Consider the following 19,885-nt stretch of genomic DNA (forward strand, 5'->3'; position numbering starts at 1 on the left):
AATTTTTCTTCTTAAATATTAAAAATAGGATTGTCAGTGTTATTAAAATCTTTTAGTTTTTAAATAAAAAAAATCTGTCTATCGGTTGACCCTGCGAGCCAGCCCTAAAACTTCCCGCTGTTTTCGAACTCCTTGAGCTCAAGGAGCTTGAAAAAATCGTCGTGAATACATTTTCGAGCTCTTCGAGCTCGAAAATACTTTTGTGTACCATTGTTTTTGAAAAAAACCGTTTTTTAGTATTTCTTTCTCCCACGATATCTCGCGAACAAATTAACCGATTTTGATGGTTGAGGCGGCAATCGACGTGTTTTATTGAGTTCTAGAGCTGATTAGATTTTGAAGTCGATCATTTAACTCGTTTCCGAGAAATCTATAAAAAACTAAAAAAAACAAATTTTTTTGTAATTCACCAATATTTTAGAGTCTACCTGATCAAATGATCTGAAATTTTCAGGAAAGTTGATGGCTAACAAGCTCTTTCGATTGCCGCCTTAACCATCCAAATCGGTTCATTAGTTTAAAAGTTATAAAAGGTTTACACACACACATACAGCCACTCGGACATCATTCTGAAAATAGTCAGTATAGCTTCCTAGGACCTTAAAACGTCGACATCTGACGAAAACTTGATTTTCGAAAATCGGGGTGAGAACAATAACTTTCCGAATGTTAGAAAATTTACAATTTTCGTAGCGGGATGTTAAAAAAAAAATATAATGATAAGTTATTTGAATAATTAACCCTTTCCCCACTCGGAGTATCGGTGAGTCTAGGTGTGAGTTATGTGAGGATAGAGCCAATTAAAGACTGTTGTAAGGCTGTATGAGTGAAAGTTTAGTTACGGTAGTGTAGACAAGCGCCCCCTTCTACCATTTTTCTGGCCCCCTCTCTAGAAAAGAGACTATAGCTCACTCATTGTAAGAATAAGACGTAAGTCAAATTAAGAGTAGGGATTCAAGGTCGACTGAAAAATGGTTAATAAAAAACCTGGGTTGAGGATTGGTCAAGGCTAGGTCACCCATCCTTGGACCAATTTTGGCATGCTATTGTATGGCCAAACCTGAATTCACCAGTCTTGGTCCAAGGTTGGGCACCAATAGGTATGGCAGAACCTAGGTTAACCAGTTCTGACCCAAAGTTGGGTAATTTTAGGAATGGCCAAGGTTGAGTACCCATATATGGCTCAAGCGTAGGCCAATATAGGTAAGCCTAAGCTGGGATTCCCAATATGGGGCCAGGCATTGCCCCTCTGTTCAACTCTGGGGACTCTTGCATGAGAGTGTTGCGATATTCACTAGTCGGAGTACTAATGATGATCACCAATAAACACTTATTAACACTAATAAATTTTCAATAGTGTTTATTAGTTTTTTCCATATGGGTAGACACTTGTGGAAATAGATACTTCGGTAAACGAAACACTTTTCTGGACAATGGAATTTATGGGTAAAATAGCTTCTGAGTAAAAGAATTCATTTCATTATAGCCGTGATCAGATTACAGGCTATTGATGTCTACCTGAAGCCGTTTGGATTTTGACAAAGTATTAACCACCGATCAGTAAACACCCATTCAGGGTTTGCTTTACATGTATAATAAGGTGCAATAATCAGGCATGCGTTAAACAAAATGTTTTATTTGATTCATAAATTATAATTGATTATAATACATAATGAAATAATTAAATTCCTAAATAGTCATAATATAACAATGTTTTTATAACAGTATTTAGTATTTCGGTGTAATATAAAATATGGTTTTATGGCGGTAGAGTTGATGTAAATTATGTGATATGAATTTATACCCTGATTAAAGAAAATGATTTACTTAATGATGAATGTGTATCTATATAGTATTAAAATTGAATTGTGTTTAATCATTTTTTTAATCAGGTTAGTTCAGTGAATCTATAATTATTATCTAGATTATTGAAAATAAAGATTTTTATTTCTTTATTTAGATAAGTTTAAAAATGATCACGATCACTGTATACAAAAGCCGTAAGGTATATTTTCAAGCGTAAATGATTATTTCCAAATTGAAGGATAAAGAATAATCAAAAATTAGTTCACTTCGTGATTCTTATTTTGAAAAGTTTTTTGAGTGCTTGTTACATAAAGGACACTCGTAATTATTCCCGCTGTTAAATAAAAATCCCAAAACATCCAGACCTAATCATATTATATTCTAGTGATATAATCACCCTTGTGGAAACCCTGATTAAAAAAAATGATTAAAAAGTATTTAAAATGATTTGTTTTTTAATCATTTTAAATACTTTTTAATCCTTCAACTCATTTCTAATCCTGTCTCTTATGGACATTTAACGTGTGAAATCATTTTTAATCATTTTTTTTAATCAGGGAAAACTTCTCTGTAAAAACTGAAAATAATTATTTATAAGTCTGAATAACAGTTCTTAAATTTTTACTTTTTCTTAAAAAGTTTAAAAAAGTCTTATAAACTCGGAAAAACTTTTAATTTGGCGTATAAAGTCAAAGTAATTCCAATATTTTGAATTCTTCCAGAAAAACTCAAAAAAATTCTTTTTATAGTCGCACAAATTTTTATAAGAAACTATTTTAAAGTATTAAGAAGTCTTAGTAACTCTTCAAGTAAGTTCTACTAACTCAGAATAACTCTTCTGGAAGAATTCAAAATCTTGGAATTACTCTGACTTTACACATCAAATTAAAAGCTATTCCGAGTTTATAAGACTTTTTCAAACTTTCTGAGAAAAAGTAAAAATTTAAGAACTGTTATTCAGACTTGTAAATAATTATTTTCAGTTTTTACAGAAAAATTTTTCCACAAGGGCAGGGAAAATTTTACTCCGTGAAATTTTTCCTATAAATAATAAATATAAAACTGCCCTTCAGAGTAAATCCCACACAGAAAAAAAGGTTTCTTGGCCCAAAAAAACTTTTACTCGCCTCAACAAAATATTTACTTGCCCAAAAAATTTTTTGTATTATAAAGTGAAAAAAAAATGTCTTGTGTCGAGAAATTTTCCCTAGTCCTAAGAAAATTTTTGTCTTTTATTCATAACGCAATAGTATATTACAGACCCAGGGCAGTAAAGTAATAAATGTCTCAGATCACACGTAATTGTTGGCCGAGGCGAAGCCAAGGTCATAAAAAATGTGATCTGAGGCTTTCTCATTTCCCTGATTAGAAAATACGATTCGTAAGGATTAAAAACGATTAAAAATTAAATCATCATTAATCATCATAATCCTCATGGTTTTTCACATTTGATCGTCTCTAATCCTCAAACGATAATTAATTATTTTACGATTGAAAACGTTTAATGAGGATTAAAAATTTCAAATCATCATGAATTCTCTTCAATCTTCATTCGGAACCAGAAATTGCAATATTATTTTACGATTAAAATTTTTAATCCTCGCGAATCGTCTTTAATCGTAAAACAATATACAGCAATTTCTGGTCCTGCATGAAGATTAAAAACGATTAAAAATTTAATCGTTTTTAATCCTCTTTAATCATCAATTGACGATTCGTGACGATTTAAAACGATTAAAACAGTTTTAATCCTCACGAATTGTGTTTTCTAATCAGGGTTACTATCCAAGGTGCGTAAACTATTTTTCTCCCCGACGGAGGCGGGAAGCGGCAACTTCGTTTCGCACAGCTTTCCGCCCTGAGGAGGGAAAAATATTTCTTGTGCCAAGAAATCCTTTTTTTCTGTGTGCTTCGAGGGAATTAAATAAAAAAAAATCGTCTACTTTGTATTCACTCTAGATATGATCCACATTTACTTTGCGAATTCTTTACAGTATATTGATATTAATGAGAGTTTTTACCAACCAACTTCAGTATTTTAAAGAATTTAAAGATATATACTAGGGATGTGCGAATACTCAAAACTTCGAATTATTCGAGACGAATCGAATCGAACAATTCGATTCGAGATTCGCCTCGAAGATTCGAAATGTTCGAATAGTTCGAATAGTTCGAAAGGTTCGAATAGTTCGAGAGGTTCGAATAGTTCGAAAGGTTTGAATAGATCGAGAGGTTCGAATAGTTCGAAAGATTTGAATAGTTTCGAAACTTGACCGAATCTTCGGTAAATAGGGGGGCCTGGGACACGAATGCCCCCCTCAAAAATTAGGTAAAAAATTTTTTTTTATTTTCCGTCAAGTTATGACCTCTATAATGTTTTTATCATATTTTAGGCCAATATGTGATATGTGGGGTAAAACGGACCACTACAAAAAATTAACTTGACGGAAAACGAAAAGAAAATTTTTTTCGAGTGGTCCCGTTTACCCTGCATTCATGCCCCAGGCTCCCCTATTTACCGAAGATTCGGTAAAATTTCGAAACTATTCAAATCTTTCGAACTATTCGAATCTTTCGAATTATTCGAACCTCTCGAACTATTCGATATTCGACTCGAATATCGAATCGAATCTAACTATTCGACTCGATTCGATTCGAACAAGATTCGCACACCCCTAATATATACCCTAGTAGCAATATTGAAAGATGCTTGTGTACGGGTTATTCCCAATATTCTCAACACTATGGCATACAATACTGACGGAACTTTTGTACAAGAGACTTGAAACAGATTTCTTGCGTTATAATTAATTAATTATTGCTCTGGATTTTTGCTTCAGAAATTTACGCCTAAGTGTAGCAAGCTTCCCTGCTTTTATCTTTGTATGCTATACTCTTGATTGCTCTGCGAAAAAAGAGAGAAGGTAAATACACTTATGCTGTTTCATTTCTGAAGCAGTTTTTACTCAAAATCTTGCGTGTTTCTGGTGCAACTTGCTGCATTATACACAACCAGACTTTGACAAGTATTGCTGAATGCTTTGCTCGAGATACTTGTTTAAATCTAAAAAGTTTAAACTATTTAAACAAGATTTGATATCTTTTGCTTGAAGGATTTGGTCGAATACTCTGTCCAAGCATCTTGCATAATATCATTGCTATACTAAGGATACTTCTGAAGTAACTTTCAGCAACACTACATTACAGTAGCTACTTCAATCTTATTAATTTTGTGCTTTTTATCAGCATTTTTTTGTATTTCAACAAGAGTTTGACCTTTGGTCTCTGTTATGTAAATATATGTAAATGGTGCCGCACTAAATGCACTGAGTGCAAAGATCCAGAATACATATTTTTCACTCATAATATTAACTAATGGTTGAAATGTTCTTGCAGTAATAAAAGACATTAGAGCTGAACTTCCACTAAAATATAAAGATGCCATTGTTTTTAAATTTGGTGGAAAAAGTTCACTAACTAGAGCATTGGGAACTGGAACTAATCCATTACTGATAGAAAAATTATAAAGGAAAAGCGAAAAAATAGGTAACCAGGTAAATGTAGGTTCAATATTCAAAGATAAGAGGTGAAAGTGAAGACCGAGAAGCGTCATTGACAACGCTGTCCCTAGACTGGAAACTATCAAAAGGAAACGTCTTCCGAATCTATCAACAACAATCGCTGCTGTTGAGCAAGCTACTATTGTACATAGACTGAGAGCTATTACAATAGTACTAGGAGAAAAATTTACTTTGCTCTTTGTTACAATGATTTCCGCATAGTAGTTCATTGTATTATGACCACATCCATATAGGAAAACATTAAGCATACCCATAATAATAACGTTGTTGCGGTTTTGAGGTTTTTTGAATTCTTTCAACCGTGTTAGAAGATTTGTTTCAGTGTTTCCAACAAAATCTTTAAGTTCTTGGATATCTTTTGAAACATCAACTTCACGTTTGAACCATTTTAGTGAAGTTTCAGCACGTTCAAGATTACCTCTTGATACATAATGATATGGTGATTCCGGGATGAAAAAGAAGATTATAAAAAATAGCGCACCGAGACTTAAGCTAACGTAACCGAATCTTTCCAAAGGTAAATGAGCGCCCATTATGTTGCCCAAAAATGCACCAATAAATGCTGCATTTGAATTCATGAATACCTGAAAAAAAAAAAATATTGTTTTCAATGTATCAGCATCGAAACAACCCTGATTAAAAAAGTGAATTGAAAAGTATTGAAAATTATTTCAATTCTTTTCAATCCTTCGGCGGTTTTGGAAAGTATTGAAAAGAATTCGATCTTTCATCATTTCAATACCTTCCAATATGGAATTATTTTGGTATTGAGAAGGATTCAGAAAGATTCAAAAATTTTAATTCATTTCAATCTTTTTCAATCCCACACTTGATCCGAAATATCGGATTATTTAGGTGTTGAGAAAGATTCAAAAATTTCAATTCATTTCAATCTTTTTCAATCCCACACATGACCCGAAATGTGAAATTATTTAGGTATTGAGAAGGATTCGGAAAGATTCAAAAATTTCAATTCATTTCAATCTTTTTCAATCCCACACTTGATCCGAAATATCGGATTATTTAGGTATTGAGAAAGATTCAAAAATTTCAATTCATTTCAATCTTTTTCAATCCCACACATGACCCGAAATGTGAAATTATTTAGGTATTGAGAAGGATTCGGAAAGATTCAAAAATTTCAATTCATTTCAATCTTTTTCAATCCCACACTTGATCCGAAATGTCGGATTATTTAGGTATTGAGAAGGATTCAGAAAGATTAAAAATATCAATTCATTTCAATCTTTTTCAATCCCACACTTGATCCGAAATATCGGATTATTTAGGTATTGAGAAAAATTCAAAAATTTCAATTCATTTCAATCTTTTTCAATCCCACACATGACCCGAAATGTGAAATTATTTAGGTATTGAGAAGGATTCGGAAAGATTCAAAAATTTCAATTCATTTCAATCTTTTTCAATCCCACACTTGATCCGAAATATCGGATTATTTAGGTATTGAGAAAAATTCAAAAATTTCAATTCATTTCAATCTTTTTCAATCCCACACATGACCCGAAATGTGAAATTATTTAGGTATTGAGAAGGATTCGGAAAGATTCAAAAATTTCAATTCATTTCAATCTTTTTCAATCCCACACTTGATCCGAAATGTCGGATTATTTAGGTATTGAGAAGGATTCAGAAAGATTAAAAATTTCAATTCATTTCAATCTTTTTCAATCCCACACTTGATCCGAAATATCGGATTATTTAGGTATTGAGAAAGATTCAAAAATTTCAATTCATTTCAATCTTTTTCAATCCCACTCATGACCCGAAATGTGAAATTATTTAGGTATTGAGAAGGATTCGGAAAGATTCAAAAATTTCAATTCATTTCAATCTTTTTCAATCCCACACTTGATCCGAAATGTCGGATTATTTAGGTATTGAGAAGGATTCAGAAAGATTAAAAATATCAATTCATTTCAATCTTTTTCAATTCCTCGGAAGTTTAGAAATTCTTTTATTATTTTGGGATTGAAAAGTATTCATTTTATGTCAAAATGAAAACCTTGGGGTATAGAAAGTATTCGAAAGGATTCATTTCTCATCTTTTTCAATACTTTTCAATTCACTTTTTTAATCAGGGAAAGTTTCAGTGTCTCTACAGCCAGTCTAAAGAAGCTAATTTCAGTCCAATGCTGCGAAAAAATATTAGCAAAAGTGTAAATTGCAAATGTCTTTACTCAGCAGGCAGAAACGAACGTGTTTCGTCCCTTGGGAAGGGCACACTCAAAAAAAAAAAAATCGCTATAATAACAAAAGTCAGGATGACGCAGCAATTTGTTATGATAGCAAAACTATCTTGATTAACGCAACGAAGTGACATTTGTTGTGGTAAGTAAAATGAAGTTGTTGTTGTAACAAATGATATGTGTTGAGGAAAAATTTTTTGTATACGCAGAGAATGTTGTGCTTTAATTAGGTGAGCAATATCATTAAGAATTTATCACGAGTTTTGGATTTTAGACATGAGTTGTGTTTATAAATTATCGCTAAAATATTAAACGCTATTTATTTTGAAAAGTATACCAATATGTCTAAGTATAGTTAAAGGCGGGCGCCTTGAAGAAGTGATTTTCTTGACTCAAGAGAATGTATCGATAAGCGTTAATATCTTGCCCTAACGGACCCAAATTACAATAAATTACGGTAAACCCACCGTAAAATATCGATTTACCGTAAATTACAGTTGATTTACCGTAATTTACGGTGAATTTACCGTAAAATACGGAAATACGGTAATCCACCGTAAATTACAGTAATTCGGTAATCCACCCGAATTATGTTACGGTAGATTTATCGTATTCAACGGTAAATTTACGGTATACCCGCCGTAATTTACGGTAATCCAGAGTAAAGTACCGATTTACCGTAAATTACGGTGGATTTGCCGTAAATTACGGTGGATTTACCGCAATTTACGGTGGGTTTACCGTAATTTACGGTGAATTTACCGTAATATACGGTGGATTTACCGTAATATACGGTAAATCTACTCGAATTTTACGGTATTCTACGGTAGATTTACGGTAAAAATACCGTAAATTTACGGTAACTCAGGTTTGCTAGGGTGGGTGAAGTAAAATTTTCTCGAGTCAAGAAATGTTCGTAAAAACTAATTTAATATTTAGCTCAACGCATGTCATTTGTTATAACGGCAACTTCACTTTACTTACCATAACAAACGTTAGTTCGTTGCGTTGACCAAGATAGATTTGTTCTTAACAAATAACTGCGTAATCCTGACTTTTGTTAAGTTAGTAAATTTTTTTTTTTCAGTGCATGTATAATAGCTGGTTTTTACTTGTTTAAGAGAGATTGTTGATCAAAATGTTTTTCGGCTATTTTAACTTATTTGCTGATATAGTCTAGATATACCTCTTTATATGATTGGTTTATTGTATAATAAATAAATTATACTCAAAAGTTCTCAATTGTCATAGCAAAATCAAAACCACTCAAAAAAAAGTAGGTGCGTGTACTTATGTACACGGAAAAAAATTTTTTGTGACCACAAGATAAGATAACTTACGATAACAAAATTCTGCCTTAATATACGGATAACGAAGCATTCGTTGGGATTACAATGTGTTTGTAATGCTAGCAAATTCTTCGTTGGGCCAAGCAATGTTTTGTAACTGTAACAAAACCGTTGTGTTCCAATAAAAAAACTGATTTGTTAAAGTAACAGATTGAATTTGTAGCATTAACAAAAATTTTTGTAATCATAAGCTAAGATTGCTTAGGGTAGCAAATGCCGGCTTTAAAATACGACGATATTATTATAATAAACATCGTGTGTTCTCATAACAAATTGACTTCTTAATTTCGACAAAAATTCATTTGTTACTACCAGGGAAAAAATGATCAGACCTGACCATGCCTGTTCACGTATGATCAGGCCTGAAATTAGACCTGATCATGCCTGTTCATGTATGATTAGGCCTGAAATTAGACATGATCAGGACTGATCATACCTGTCCATGCCTGGTCATGTCTGAAGCTTTAAATACACTCAGGCCTGATCATGCCTGTTCATGCCTGTTCATGCCTGTTCATGTCTGAAGCGTTAAATACAGTCAGGTCTGATCATATCTGTTCATACCTGTCCATGCCTGGTCATACCTGTCCATGCCTGTTCATGCCTGAAGTTTTAAATGCACTCAGGCCTGATCATGCCTGTTCATGTTTGTTAATGCCTGTTCATGTCTGTTCATGTCTGAAGCGTTAAACACGCTCAGGCCTGATCATACCTGTCTATGCCTGGTCATGTATGTTCATGTCTGTTCATGGCTGTTTATGTCTGCTCATAGATCTAAAATTTTGTTGACCAAGAATCTATCACGTATAAGATTTTCATTACTTGAAGTTCATACGAAACTTACTTTTCAACTAAATCTCTTAGGTCAGTGGATAGCGAGTTACACTTTCGAGCGCAAGGTCCACGGTTCAAATCCTGCACACGCCCGAATTTTATTTTTTTATTTTTATAGCAATAATTATATACATGTATAATTGAATTTAGTTATACATAATTATATATAATTATATTGGGCCATTTTTTTATATAATTTTTTTACCCGGATAGCCATGAACAGACATGAATATACCTGATCAGACCTGAACATGCCTGATCAGGCACGGCCATTTTTCATGTCTGATCAGGCCTGAAGACTCATGCCTGTTCATGTCTGATCAGGTCTGATCATTTTTTCCCGGGTATAACAAATTGATTTGTTACCATAAGCTAATCATGTTTGTCATTATAACAAAATCTATCGTTATATCCTGTCTTTTGTTATCAGGACGAAATTCGTTTTTTCCGTGTACACGCGTTAAATTATAATTCTTTGTCATAACTAGAAGAAATTTTATTACCCATGCAAATATTATATACATGTAAAAAAATGTTCATACTTGTTATTAAAATTATAAAAACAGCAAACTCTAAAAAAGTTAAACTATTTTGTAATTTGAATTTGTGAATAAAACCATAAAGATGATAATTTTATAATAAAAAAAATTTCAAGATTTATTGTATTATTTATCTAATTTTCATTAATTATTTTAATCATCTGTGCGCGCGCACTTCTGTTATTTGTTAAAATTTTCTGTCAACGCGCCAAAAGAAGTATTACTTGAAAAATTCAATTTATTAGATTCTTTTCTTCGAATTCGGGTCATAATTTGCATCAGTACCTTCAAAACTTAATTGTAAATTTTTTAATTAGTGTATTTTTACCAAAGAGCCACGAATGCTAGAGTCAGAAACCTCGCCTAAATAGAGGGAAAGTGTAGTCCAGATCATCCCTGAAGCAATGCCACAAAAACATCTTGCAATATAGAGCCAAGTTACTGAATTTGCAATAATCTTACATGTCCAGCCGATTGCGAGGGGCAATATGGAACTTAAAAGAGTCTTTTTCCTACCAATTAATCCTGTAAAATAAATACTAGTAATTGATAGTACATAACTTTGTTGATTAAATATGTTTTTAGAAAGTTATATACCTTGACTGATCGCACCAACTATCGAACCTCCAAATCTACCCAAGTTTAATAAAGATGCCACCCAAGATGCTTCAGAGTCAGAAAGTTTAAGCGAGGTCTTAACATCTGGAGAGGTGAGTTGAGCTAAAGATGGTGACGTCCATCCATTGGAAAGACCGGCCGTAAGTACAGCAATTGAAACTTTACATATAAAAATTTGCCAATATTTTAACAACACATTAATAATTTATATGAGCCATTGAAGCACTCAAACCCTTACGGAAATAAATCTAATGAACACTAATGGACACTGTTGAAAATTCATTAGTGTTTATTAGTGATCATTAATACTCCGGCTAGTGAATCTTGCAACACTATTAGAAGTGATTAGGATTGGATAATGTTTCATTAGTGACCATAAGTAGTTAGTTCTCTCGCCACTATAGATATGGGTGTATGCAAAATAAGGTCAACGAAATTTTCCAATGAGTATTTACGTAATTCGATGCGAGGAATCCGATTTTGATAGTTATGAAGTCTTACGATAGTCCAGTTTTTTGTTATAAATAATTCAATTGCTTAAAGTTAATTTACAGTAACCCGGGAAAAAATGTTCAGACATGACCATGTCTATTCATGTCTGACTAAGCATAAACAGACATGATCATGTCTGAAGAGTTGAATACGTCCATGCTTGATCATGTGTGATCCAGCCTGATATATTGGATGAAATTTAAAAAACAGTTTCCATACAGGAAAATACGACGGGGCCAGATATGGACCACGCTTGGCGCAATGCTGTCGATCTCTGGCCCATGCTTGTAAACCCGCTTTGGCCCAGCTTTGGCAAAAGTCTGGGATGATAACAGGGTGCCAGGCTTGGTTGTTACCAATGGCCCAGGCATCATTGCCAAGGCTGGTTCATGCGTGGTGGCCAGATCTGAGCCATGCTTGTTTGCCAGACCTGGCCCATGCTTGCTTACCAGACTTGGCCCATGCATCGACAAAACAAATAAATTTAATTTAAAAAAAATTTTATTATTATTATCCTAATAGAGTTTATGATCATTAACATTTAAACTATTTAAGTGAGGTAAATGACGTGAAAAAACTCGGTGAAAATTCTGCTGGGCTCTGGGCGCGAACTGCCGTCCTTCTGATCGCTAGGTTTGAACGGTAGCTACTGGACGAACCTACTAATGTTGAACCGAAACTTTTATATGTTGTACTTATTCATTTTACTACAACCACTTGGTTTTATGAAATATAAAGAGCAATTAAATAAATATTTTCGATTAAGAAAAAAAATAATAATTTCGTATTATTTTTATTATAATTACATAATTTTTAAAAATAAAATTTGTTAAATTTAATTGATTATTTATCAAGAACCCAGTTGAATTGTCTTGCTCTACCACCAATATTAAAAATAACATTTATTGAAGAAATTCATGAGTTATTTCTTACTTAAATTAATTTTTATAACTAAAATTATAAAATTACAGATGTTGATTGCAAATAACAACGAACTAAAAAATATTTTAATTATTAGTTGTAAATAATTTTAATCGCAATATTATGATATTTATTAAATAAAACTTATTTTAATTCAAAAATAAATAGTTATTAATTTAAAAAACCATAATAATGAGTTAATTGAATAATTAATAAAAAATGTGGGTTAACTAATTCTGGCCCAAGGATGAGAAACTATAGGTATAGCCGAACTTGGATAATCCTACCTTGGCCCAAATCTGGCTTGCCATTGAATGATCAAGGCAGGGGAACCTAGTCTTGGCTTAAATTTGGGTAATTATTGGTTCGGCCAAGGCTAGGTTACCCAGTCCTGGCCCAAGTGTAGGTTGCCATTGAATGATCAAGGCAGGGGAGTCTAGTCTTGACCTAAGCTCGGGTAATCATTGGGTCGGCCAAGGCTAGGTTACCCAGTCTTGGCCCATGTTAGGGTTACCATCCAACGGCCGAGGTTAGGTTACGCAAACTTGGCCCAAGTTAGGGTGACTCTAGGCTTGGCCAAAGCTAGGTTATTCAGTCTTGGCCCAAGCCTGGGTAATCATTGGAATGGCCAAGACTAATTACCCAGTTATGGCCCGGGCATGGGACAGTATAGGTTTGCCAAGATGGGCTTCCCAATAATGTCCCAGACATGGCCCCGTCGTTCAACTCTGGGGCTTCCTGTATGGGTTATTTAGCGATTATTATATAGATGAATTACCCTACAGTAGGTTTTCAATGATGGTAAAAATAATTTTATAAATGAAATAATAAAATATACCCATCACCACTTCTTAATGCTCATTACTATTTTATTTTTATTTTATAGTAATATTAAATTTTGAAGAAGAACAAAAAAAAATAGTCTTTCAAAACGAATCACCTGAATAATTTTATACAATCGTTTTTGCGATTTCATATATTTATATATATATATATTATTCTACATAACTATATATCAATAATTAATAATTAATAAATTAGATATAAAATTTTTTTGACTAAGAATCAACCATGTGTAAGATTTACATTATTTGAAGTTCATACGAAAGTTACTTTTCAAGTCAATCTCTTAGGTCAACAGGTAACGGGTCAATCTTTTAGTTCTCGTGAGCGTGCCACGTGCATTCAGTCGAACAGCAGAAATATCAAATCAATTTCAATTTAAATCAAAACTGAAATAAATAACCAAATTTGACTATAACAACATTGTTGTAACAATTGAGTTCTATAAGTATTTATATCATATCATATTATTATTAAATAAAGCTAAAAAAATTAACAAACGTTAGATAACCTCAAAAGCCCCACAAGTTTATCCCCATTGAGAGGAGAGGCTTACCCAAAGATTTAAATGAAAGCCAGTTAAATTCTACATTTAAAATGATAATATTAACCTTTTCCCGGTTGACCTTGAGTCCCTATTCTCAATTTGAATCGTACGTCTTCGTCTTAAAACGAGAGAGCGCTAGCCTGTTGAGAAGAGAAGGGGCAGAAAAAATAGTAGAAGGGGGCGCATGCATGCACTACTACGACTAAACTGTTACTCACACGATTAAAGTGTTACTCACACATCTTTAACAACGAACTTTGATTGACGCTACCCCCGTAGAGCTCACACCGATTCATTTCGACACACACTTTCGGAAAAGGGTTAATCAAGAGAAAACGTGTATCACCAACAGTAACCATGACGAAAGATTTAAAAAAGACGAAGAGTGACGTACCACAAGGACAAAAAATTCAAATTAACTATAGATTTGCACTCCTTACAAACCAGAAGGATGATGAAAAAATGGAAAACGATGATGATGATAGTGTTACATCAAAGTACTTTGTTAAATACAAAGTTGTGTAACAGGGTAAATTGGGATACATTATCGTTTGACATCGTGATTGTCACTGATGGTCACTTACCCTACCTGTAACCCCAAACGAGCATTCAATTAAGTTTGTTGACTTGTCGCCGGGCACGCTAATTGAAAATACTCGCACGCTCGGCCTTATCATAATTAAGTAGAGAAGGAGTTTTCCAATAACAGCCGAAATCAATCGAGTGAAATTGATAAAACCGTAAGACAGCAGCGGAGACCACAGGGAGCCGGGAGAGCCGGGTGACCAGCTAGATGTAGGACTAAGATCAAAAAATACAAGTAAGTTGAAATAAGTTAAAGCTAGGGTGAAAAAAGTTCAAACAGTTGAAAAAAACTTAATTTGTCGAAAAAGTCGAGATCTTATCGAAAAATCGTCGGAAAATCGACAAATTCTAAAGAAAATAAAGTGAAGCGAGTCTGAATCAAGTTTTATTTTCAACCCGGGATAATTTAATATAGAATATACTATATTACTATCAAAAACGTACTTGCGACTCTGTCGAATACCAGAGAAGTACCCGCGTCGGAATTGCTTTCAAGTTTGGAATATAATAGTTCTGAAATACATTTCTTACCAGGGACATCACACGCGGCTGGACGCGATCTCGTGGCGAACACCGAACTACTTTCGCTACTGCTACCTAGCACCGGTGACTTTTCCCCCTCCTCAATATTTACTTTATCTCCCAAGAAATTTTTCTCCTGGTTTTTTAGTTTGAAGGAAATAAGCTAGGCAGCAGCATGTGGACTAATGGTAAATATTTACATTGGGATTTCTTTATTTTACGAAAATTCACCATGAATCACGGCAAGTCTCCATTGTTCGATTATGGAACATCACCGTGATTCACGGTGGGTGGACATGAATCACCGTGATTCTACCTTGATTTACCCCGAATCACCGTATTAGGTCACCGAGACTCATTGTGAGCGCTCATAAAAATTTTACCGTGTCTTACCGTAAATCACTATAAAAAATCACCGTGACTCACGGTGAATCTCCGAGGTTATCATCCCGACTATAAGCCGTTAATCGGCCAATAAAAATTTCCATTGCTAAGCCATTAATCGATATTCTTGACCCAGTAAGGGCCCGATCTAGGACCGATTTCCAAACTTTGTAAGGGTTATTAATTAATTTTAACACAAATAGTCTGTTAAATTTAAACAAATTTTCTGTCAAAATGACTGGTTCCCAGTGAACACATGACCTTATTTTGACGTCATACGTAGGTCATAGAAATGTCACGGCATCTGATGTAAATTTGATGTCAATCTGACCTTCTACATGACTTTGATATGATGTGAAGCTTGTGACATTATATTGATGTAAGCATGACTCTTGTATGACGTCACAGTTATGACTTATGTATTACGTACGTTTGACATAAAATCGACATCACATTGTTACGTAGTAATAAAGTCATTATCGTTTATCATAATGACGTAATTTTAAAATCATACATTTATGTCAGTAGCAAAGTCACGGTTATACGTAATATGGATGTCACTCTTAAATCATATCTTTACATCAGTGACAAGTCAGTATTTTACGCAATGCTGATGTAATTTCTGAGTCATAGTTTTTTATCATCTATTTATTGAAATAAAACAATCATAGAATGAATTTTCAAAACTGTGTAAATGTGTAAAAATAACAACTAAACGTCGAACATTTTTGGGGCCAAAGTAATCGATAAACTCGGTAATAGATTATTCAGACGTTTTAGATCAAAACATTAGCGTGAGCATAAAAAAATTAACTTTATTTTTTTAATTGATATATCGAAAATATCATTTAAGATGACAAAGTAAATTTAACGACAGTTTGAACTCTTTTAATATTATGATTCTAAAGTTTAGTATCACAATTTTTCAATCGATTAGATTTATTACGATTTTGTGGAATTATTTAATGTTTCGCAAAATTTTATAAAAGATTTTTTAAATTTCACATCACAACAAAAAATTAAAAAATTTGATGAAACTTAATGAAATTTGATACAATTATCATCGAGGCCGACAAATATTGTTTCTATAAAATTTCATATAAGTTCATGGAGTTTTTTTAAATTTCGTAAAAATCCATCACGAAAACTTATGAACTCTGGCTTTTCCGGCATTTCACTCTAAATACATCAATTAAGCACGGGATTTGAACTTTCGTGATGTGGACCAGTGAGCAACGTTCAGGACTACCAGCCAAGAGGAGCCGTGTTCGAACCCAGCAGACGCCCAGGATTTTATCATCATTTAACGTTATCTAATCTTGTTTCTGAATTCACAATGCGTTCGTGCGGTAATAATCAAATCAAAAATTCGGAATTTCATTTTTTTTTTTTTTTTTTTTTTTTTTTTTTTTTTTCAAACATATTTTTTCCAAATTGATAATTTTGACATCACCCATATGTCATATTGACGTCATATAATGTCACACAGACATCACGTTTACGTCATGTATACGTCATTAGTTTTACATCATAATCTTACGTAAAAAAGTGTGAAATAATGAGTCACACCTGACTCATTCGTGACTTATATCTTACGTAAATGATGACATAGCGTAACGTCACTCTGACGTCAAATTTACGTCAATGTGTTTACTGGGTTTTCCCTAATTAAAAAAATCGATTTAAAGGGATTTGCAATGTTAAATGCCCATAAGAAGAAAGATTCAAAAATATTCAAGGTATTCAAAAGTATTAAACAGTATTGAAAAATTTTTTTTTTGAATCCCTTTAAATCGATTTTTTTAATCAGGGTTATGTGTTTAATTATTTAACATAAAATTTGTGTTAAAGATCAACATAAACGCAATGTGTTGAATTAATATTAAAATTCTAACTGTGTGACTTAACAGAGTAGTACAATTCAGCGGGATACACAGAAGGATTCAGGTTCGAGCCCCACTAATGACGAATAAATTTTCATCGATGAGAAAATTAATAACCATCAACTAATCAGTACAAATAGTAATCTAAGTATATATGATTGGATCAAAATTTTTTTATCGGATCACCCGGGTCGAAAAATTAGATCCGTTTTAAAACAAATGATAAATTCAAATATTTTTCCTTTAATTCAAGTTTATAAATCGTATTTATTTTATATAAGAATTTAATCTGTTTTTGCCCGTACTATTCCTTATCCAGGCTAATATCAGACTTATTTTCGTATGATATTTAGTCTGTTTTAAATCGCGTTTAGACTAAAAACAAACTTTTTTATTATAATTATTGGTCTGTGTTCAATTGTTTTTAAGGACAAAAACAGACTTTATTTTCTATAATATTTAGTCTGTGTTCAATTGTTTTTAAGGACAAATACAGGACTTTTTATAAATATAAATAATAATAATAATAATAATCTAGATTTATTAATTTATTTTAATTTTCTTGGTATTTAAAACATGCTAATGCGCTTCCATAATGAGATGTCACACAGAGAAAATGTTGGCTCGAAACCTATCAATTTTTACAATGCTGTCGACTAAACTTGAAACAGGGAGTAAAGCATCCAAAAAATTATCGTGCTCTTACAAAAAATGATTATACTGTATCACATTACTTATTACGCGCGAGAAACTTATCGATGAGCTTTGATATCAATTACTTCCATACATTATAATAATTTTGATGCAGCATAATAATTTTTTATAAGAGCATAGTAATTTTTTGGATACTTTACTTTCTGTTTCAAGTTTGGTCGACAGCATAATAAAAATTAGTAGATTTAGAGCCAACATTTTTCTCCGTAGCACAAGAATTTTGATGTTTTCTTATGCCAAAATATTTTCAATTTTATCCAGTAAATAAGAGAAAATTCTTGACATTTTAAGAGTTGTTTTATCACTTTTATTCAATGATATAAATATTCAATGAAGACAACTAAAAAATTAAGCTGTCAAATTTTCATTAACTGCCGACATTTTTAAACAAAAGATAGTAAATAAAACATAATCAATTCTGCAACTTAATGTTTTTTCATAAATATTGCCCATAAATAAAAATTTTTTAAGTCCATGATTTAATCTAGTTTTGTACTTGTAAATTTTCAGAACTAAAAGTTTTTAAAGTTCACGAATTAATCTAATTTAGTCTGCTCGTAACGCGTTTGTTTTTTAAAGTAGCAGGTCAAAAACAGCTTAAAATTTTCATAAAAGATCAAAATCAGATCAAATAGTCCAATCAGACTAAAATCAGGTCAAATTTTTTAGTCCGGGTAGATCAAAAACAGATTAAAATTTTTATCGAAGTTCAATAACAGACCAAGTAGTCCAAATACAGCCCAGTTAAACTAAAATCAGATCAAATTTTTCGACTCGGGCACACCATCGATACTCAGGAATAAGTGAATTACGCTTATGACACACAAAATACCAGGGACAGTAACCAAGAACACTAAACGCACTAATTACACTAAACTAACTAATAAAACTAAAAGCATTAATGACACTAAAGCACAAGTACGCGAAAACACTTGATCATTAGTTTTTCATTTGTGTTTTCGAATAGTGTTCATTAGTATTTTTACGTAAGGGAATTTATAATAATTTTTTATTATATGTGATTGAAGATTACTTGTAATTCCTGTTAGCCATTGCGGCCAAAGGATTTTTTTTGTGACAGAAGGAAGTTCTACAACAATTCGTGTCATTATAAAAATAGATGCACTAAAGTATTGTGAATAACGAATTTGTCTATACTATAAGAAAAAATGACAATATCGATCAAGTCATTGCTAACTTATTTTACTATTATTATTATATCACATGACACCCGCTTTTTAAAATGTTGAGTAAATGGCATGTTTGTGAATTAGTTTTGTTTTTTATGATAACGTTTAATATTTATTACAAAAAAATACTTGTCATTATAAATCAAGAATCATTATACTATTTGTTTTTTGTCTGCATGCCTAGCACCTTTACTATGTTTAAATAATTTTATCTTTTTAAGCATCTTAAGTTTATGATACAACATAATTACTTATTATTTTTTAATCATGAATAGTAAATTCATAAATTATTAATATTGACATAGCATCATATTTTCTTTGTTGAATCAAATCATGAGTTAATATTTTGCATGAATAAAATTAAAATACGATAATTTTACAAATGATCGTTGTTCATATAATAATATATTATGTATATATTACTAATATTTGCTTGTTTATCAAAGCACTTTTGTGATAATATCAACTTGTGTGTACAGTTATCTCATTAAATATTTTAAAAGAATTAAAACTCTTTATTAAAATTGTAGAATATTAACTAACGAGCCAAAACTTGCTAAAAGATCTTCTGAATGTCACAAAAAATAAAATTTAAAAGACGCGAGGTTGTGTGCTCTATTTATAATACTGTCAGTACACAACTATACGTCATCAATCACATATCATACATAAGTATTTAAATATATGACTAAAAGATTATACTAAAATCTTGGCATAATTAAATTATGTCATGAAAGGCAGGATTCCAATGAATTTTATAACATTACCCGTATGAAAAAACAATATATGGTTAAAATATATAAAATCATATATGTTTGCAACAAAAAAATATATAATATATTATATTGTATATTATAAAAAATCATATAG

The 19,885-nt window shown here is 32.1% G+C and overlaps 1 protein-coding gene across 1 annotated transcript; it reads right to left on the bottom strand.

Annotated features, from left to right (window-relative positions):
* Positions 1 to 1,742: 1,742 nt before the first annotated feature.
* LOC130666797 (facilitated trehalose transporter Tret1-like) lies at positions 1,743 to 19,075 on the bottom strand. The gene is made up of 4 exons (XM_057468069.1): positions 18,859 to 19,075; positions 10,914 to 11,093; positions 10,645 to 10,841; positions 1,743 to 5,971 (listed from the first exon to the last, which is right to left on the bottom strand). The coding sequence occupies exons 1-4, from the start codon at positions 18,932 to 18,934 to the stop codon at positions 5,003 to 5,005; spliced, it is 1,422 nt and encodes a 473-aa protein (XP_057324052.1). The 5' UTR covers positions 18,935 to 19,075; the 3' UTR covers positions 1,743 to 5,002.
* Between the last annotated feature and the right edge of the window lie 810 nt (positions 19,076 to 19,885).

This window comes from Microplitis mediator, chromosome 4 (assembly GCF_029852145.1).
Source record: "Microplitis mediator isolate UGA2020A chromosome 4, iyMicMedi2.1, whole genome shotgun sequence".
NCBI lineage: Eukaryota > Metazoa > Arthropoda > Insecta > Hymenoptera > Braconidae > Microplitis > Microplitis mediator.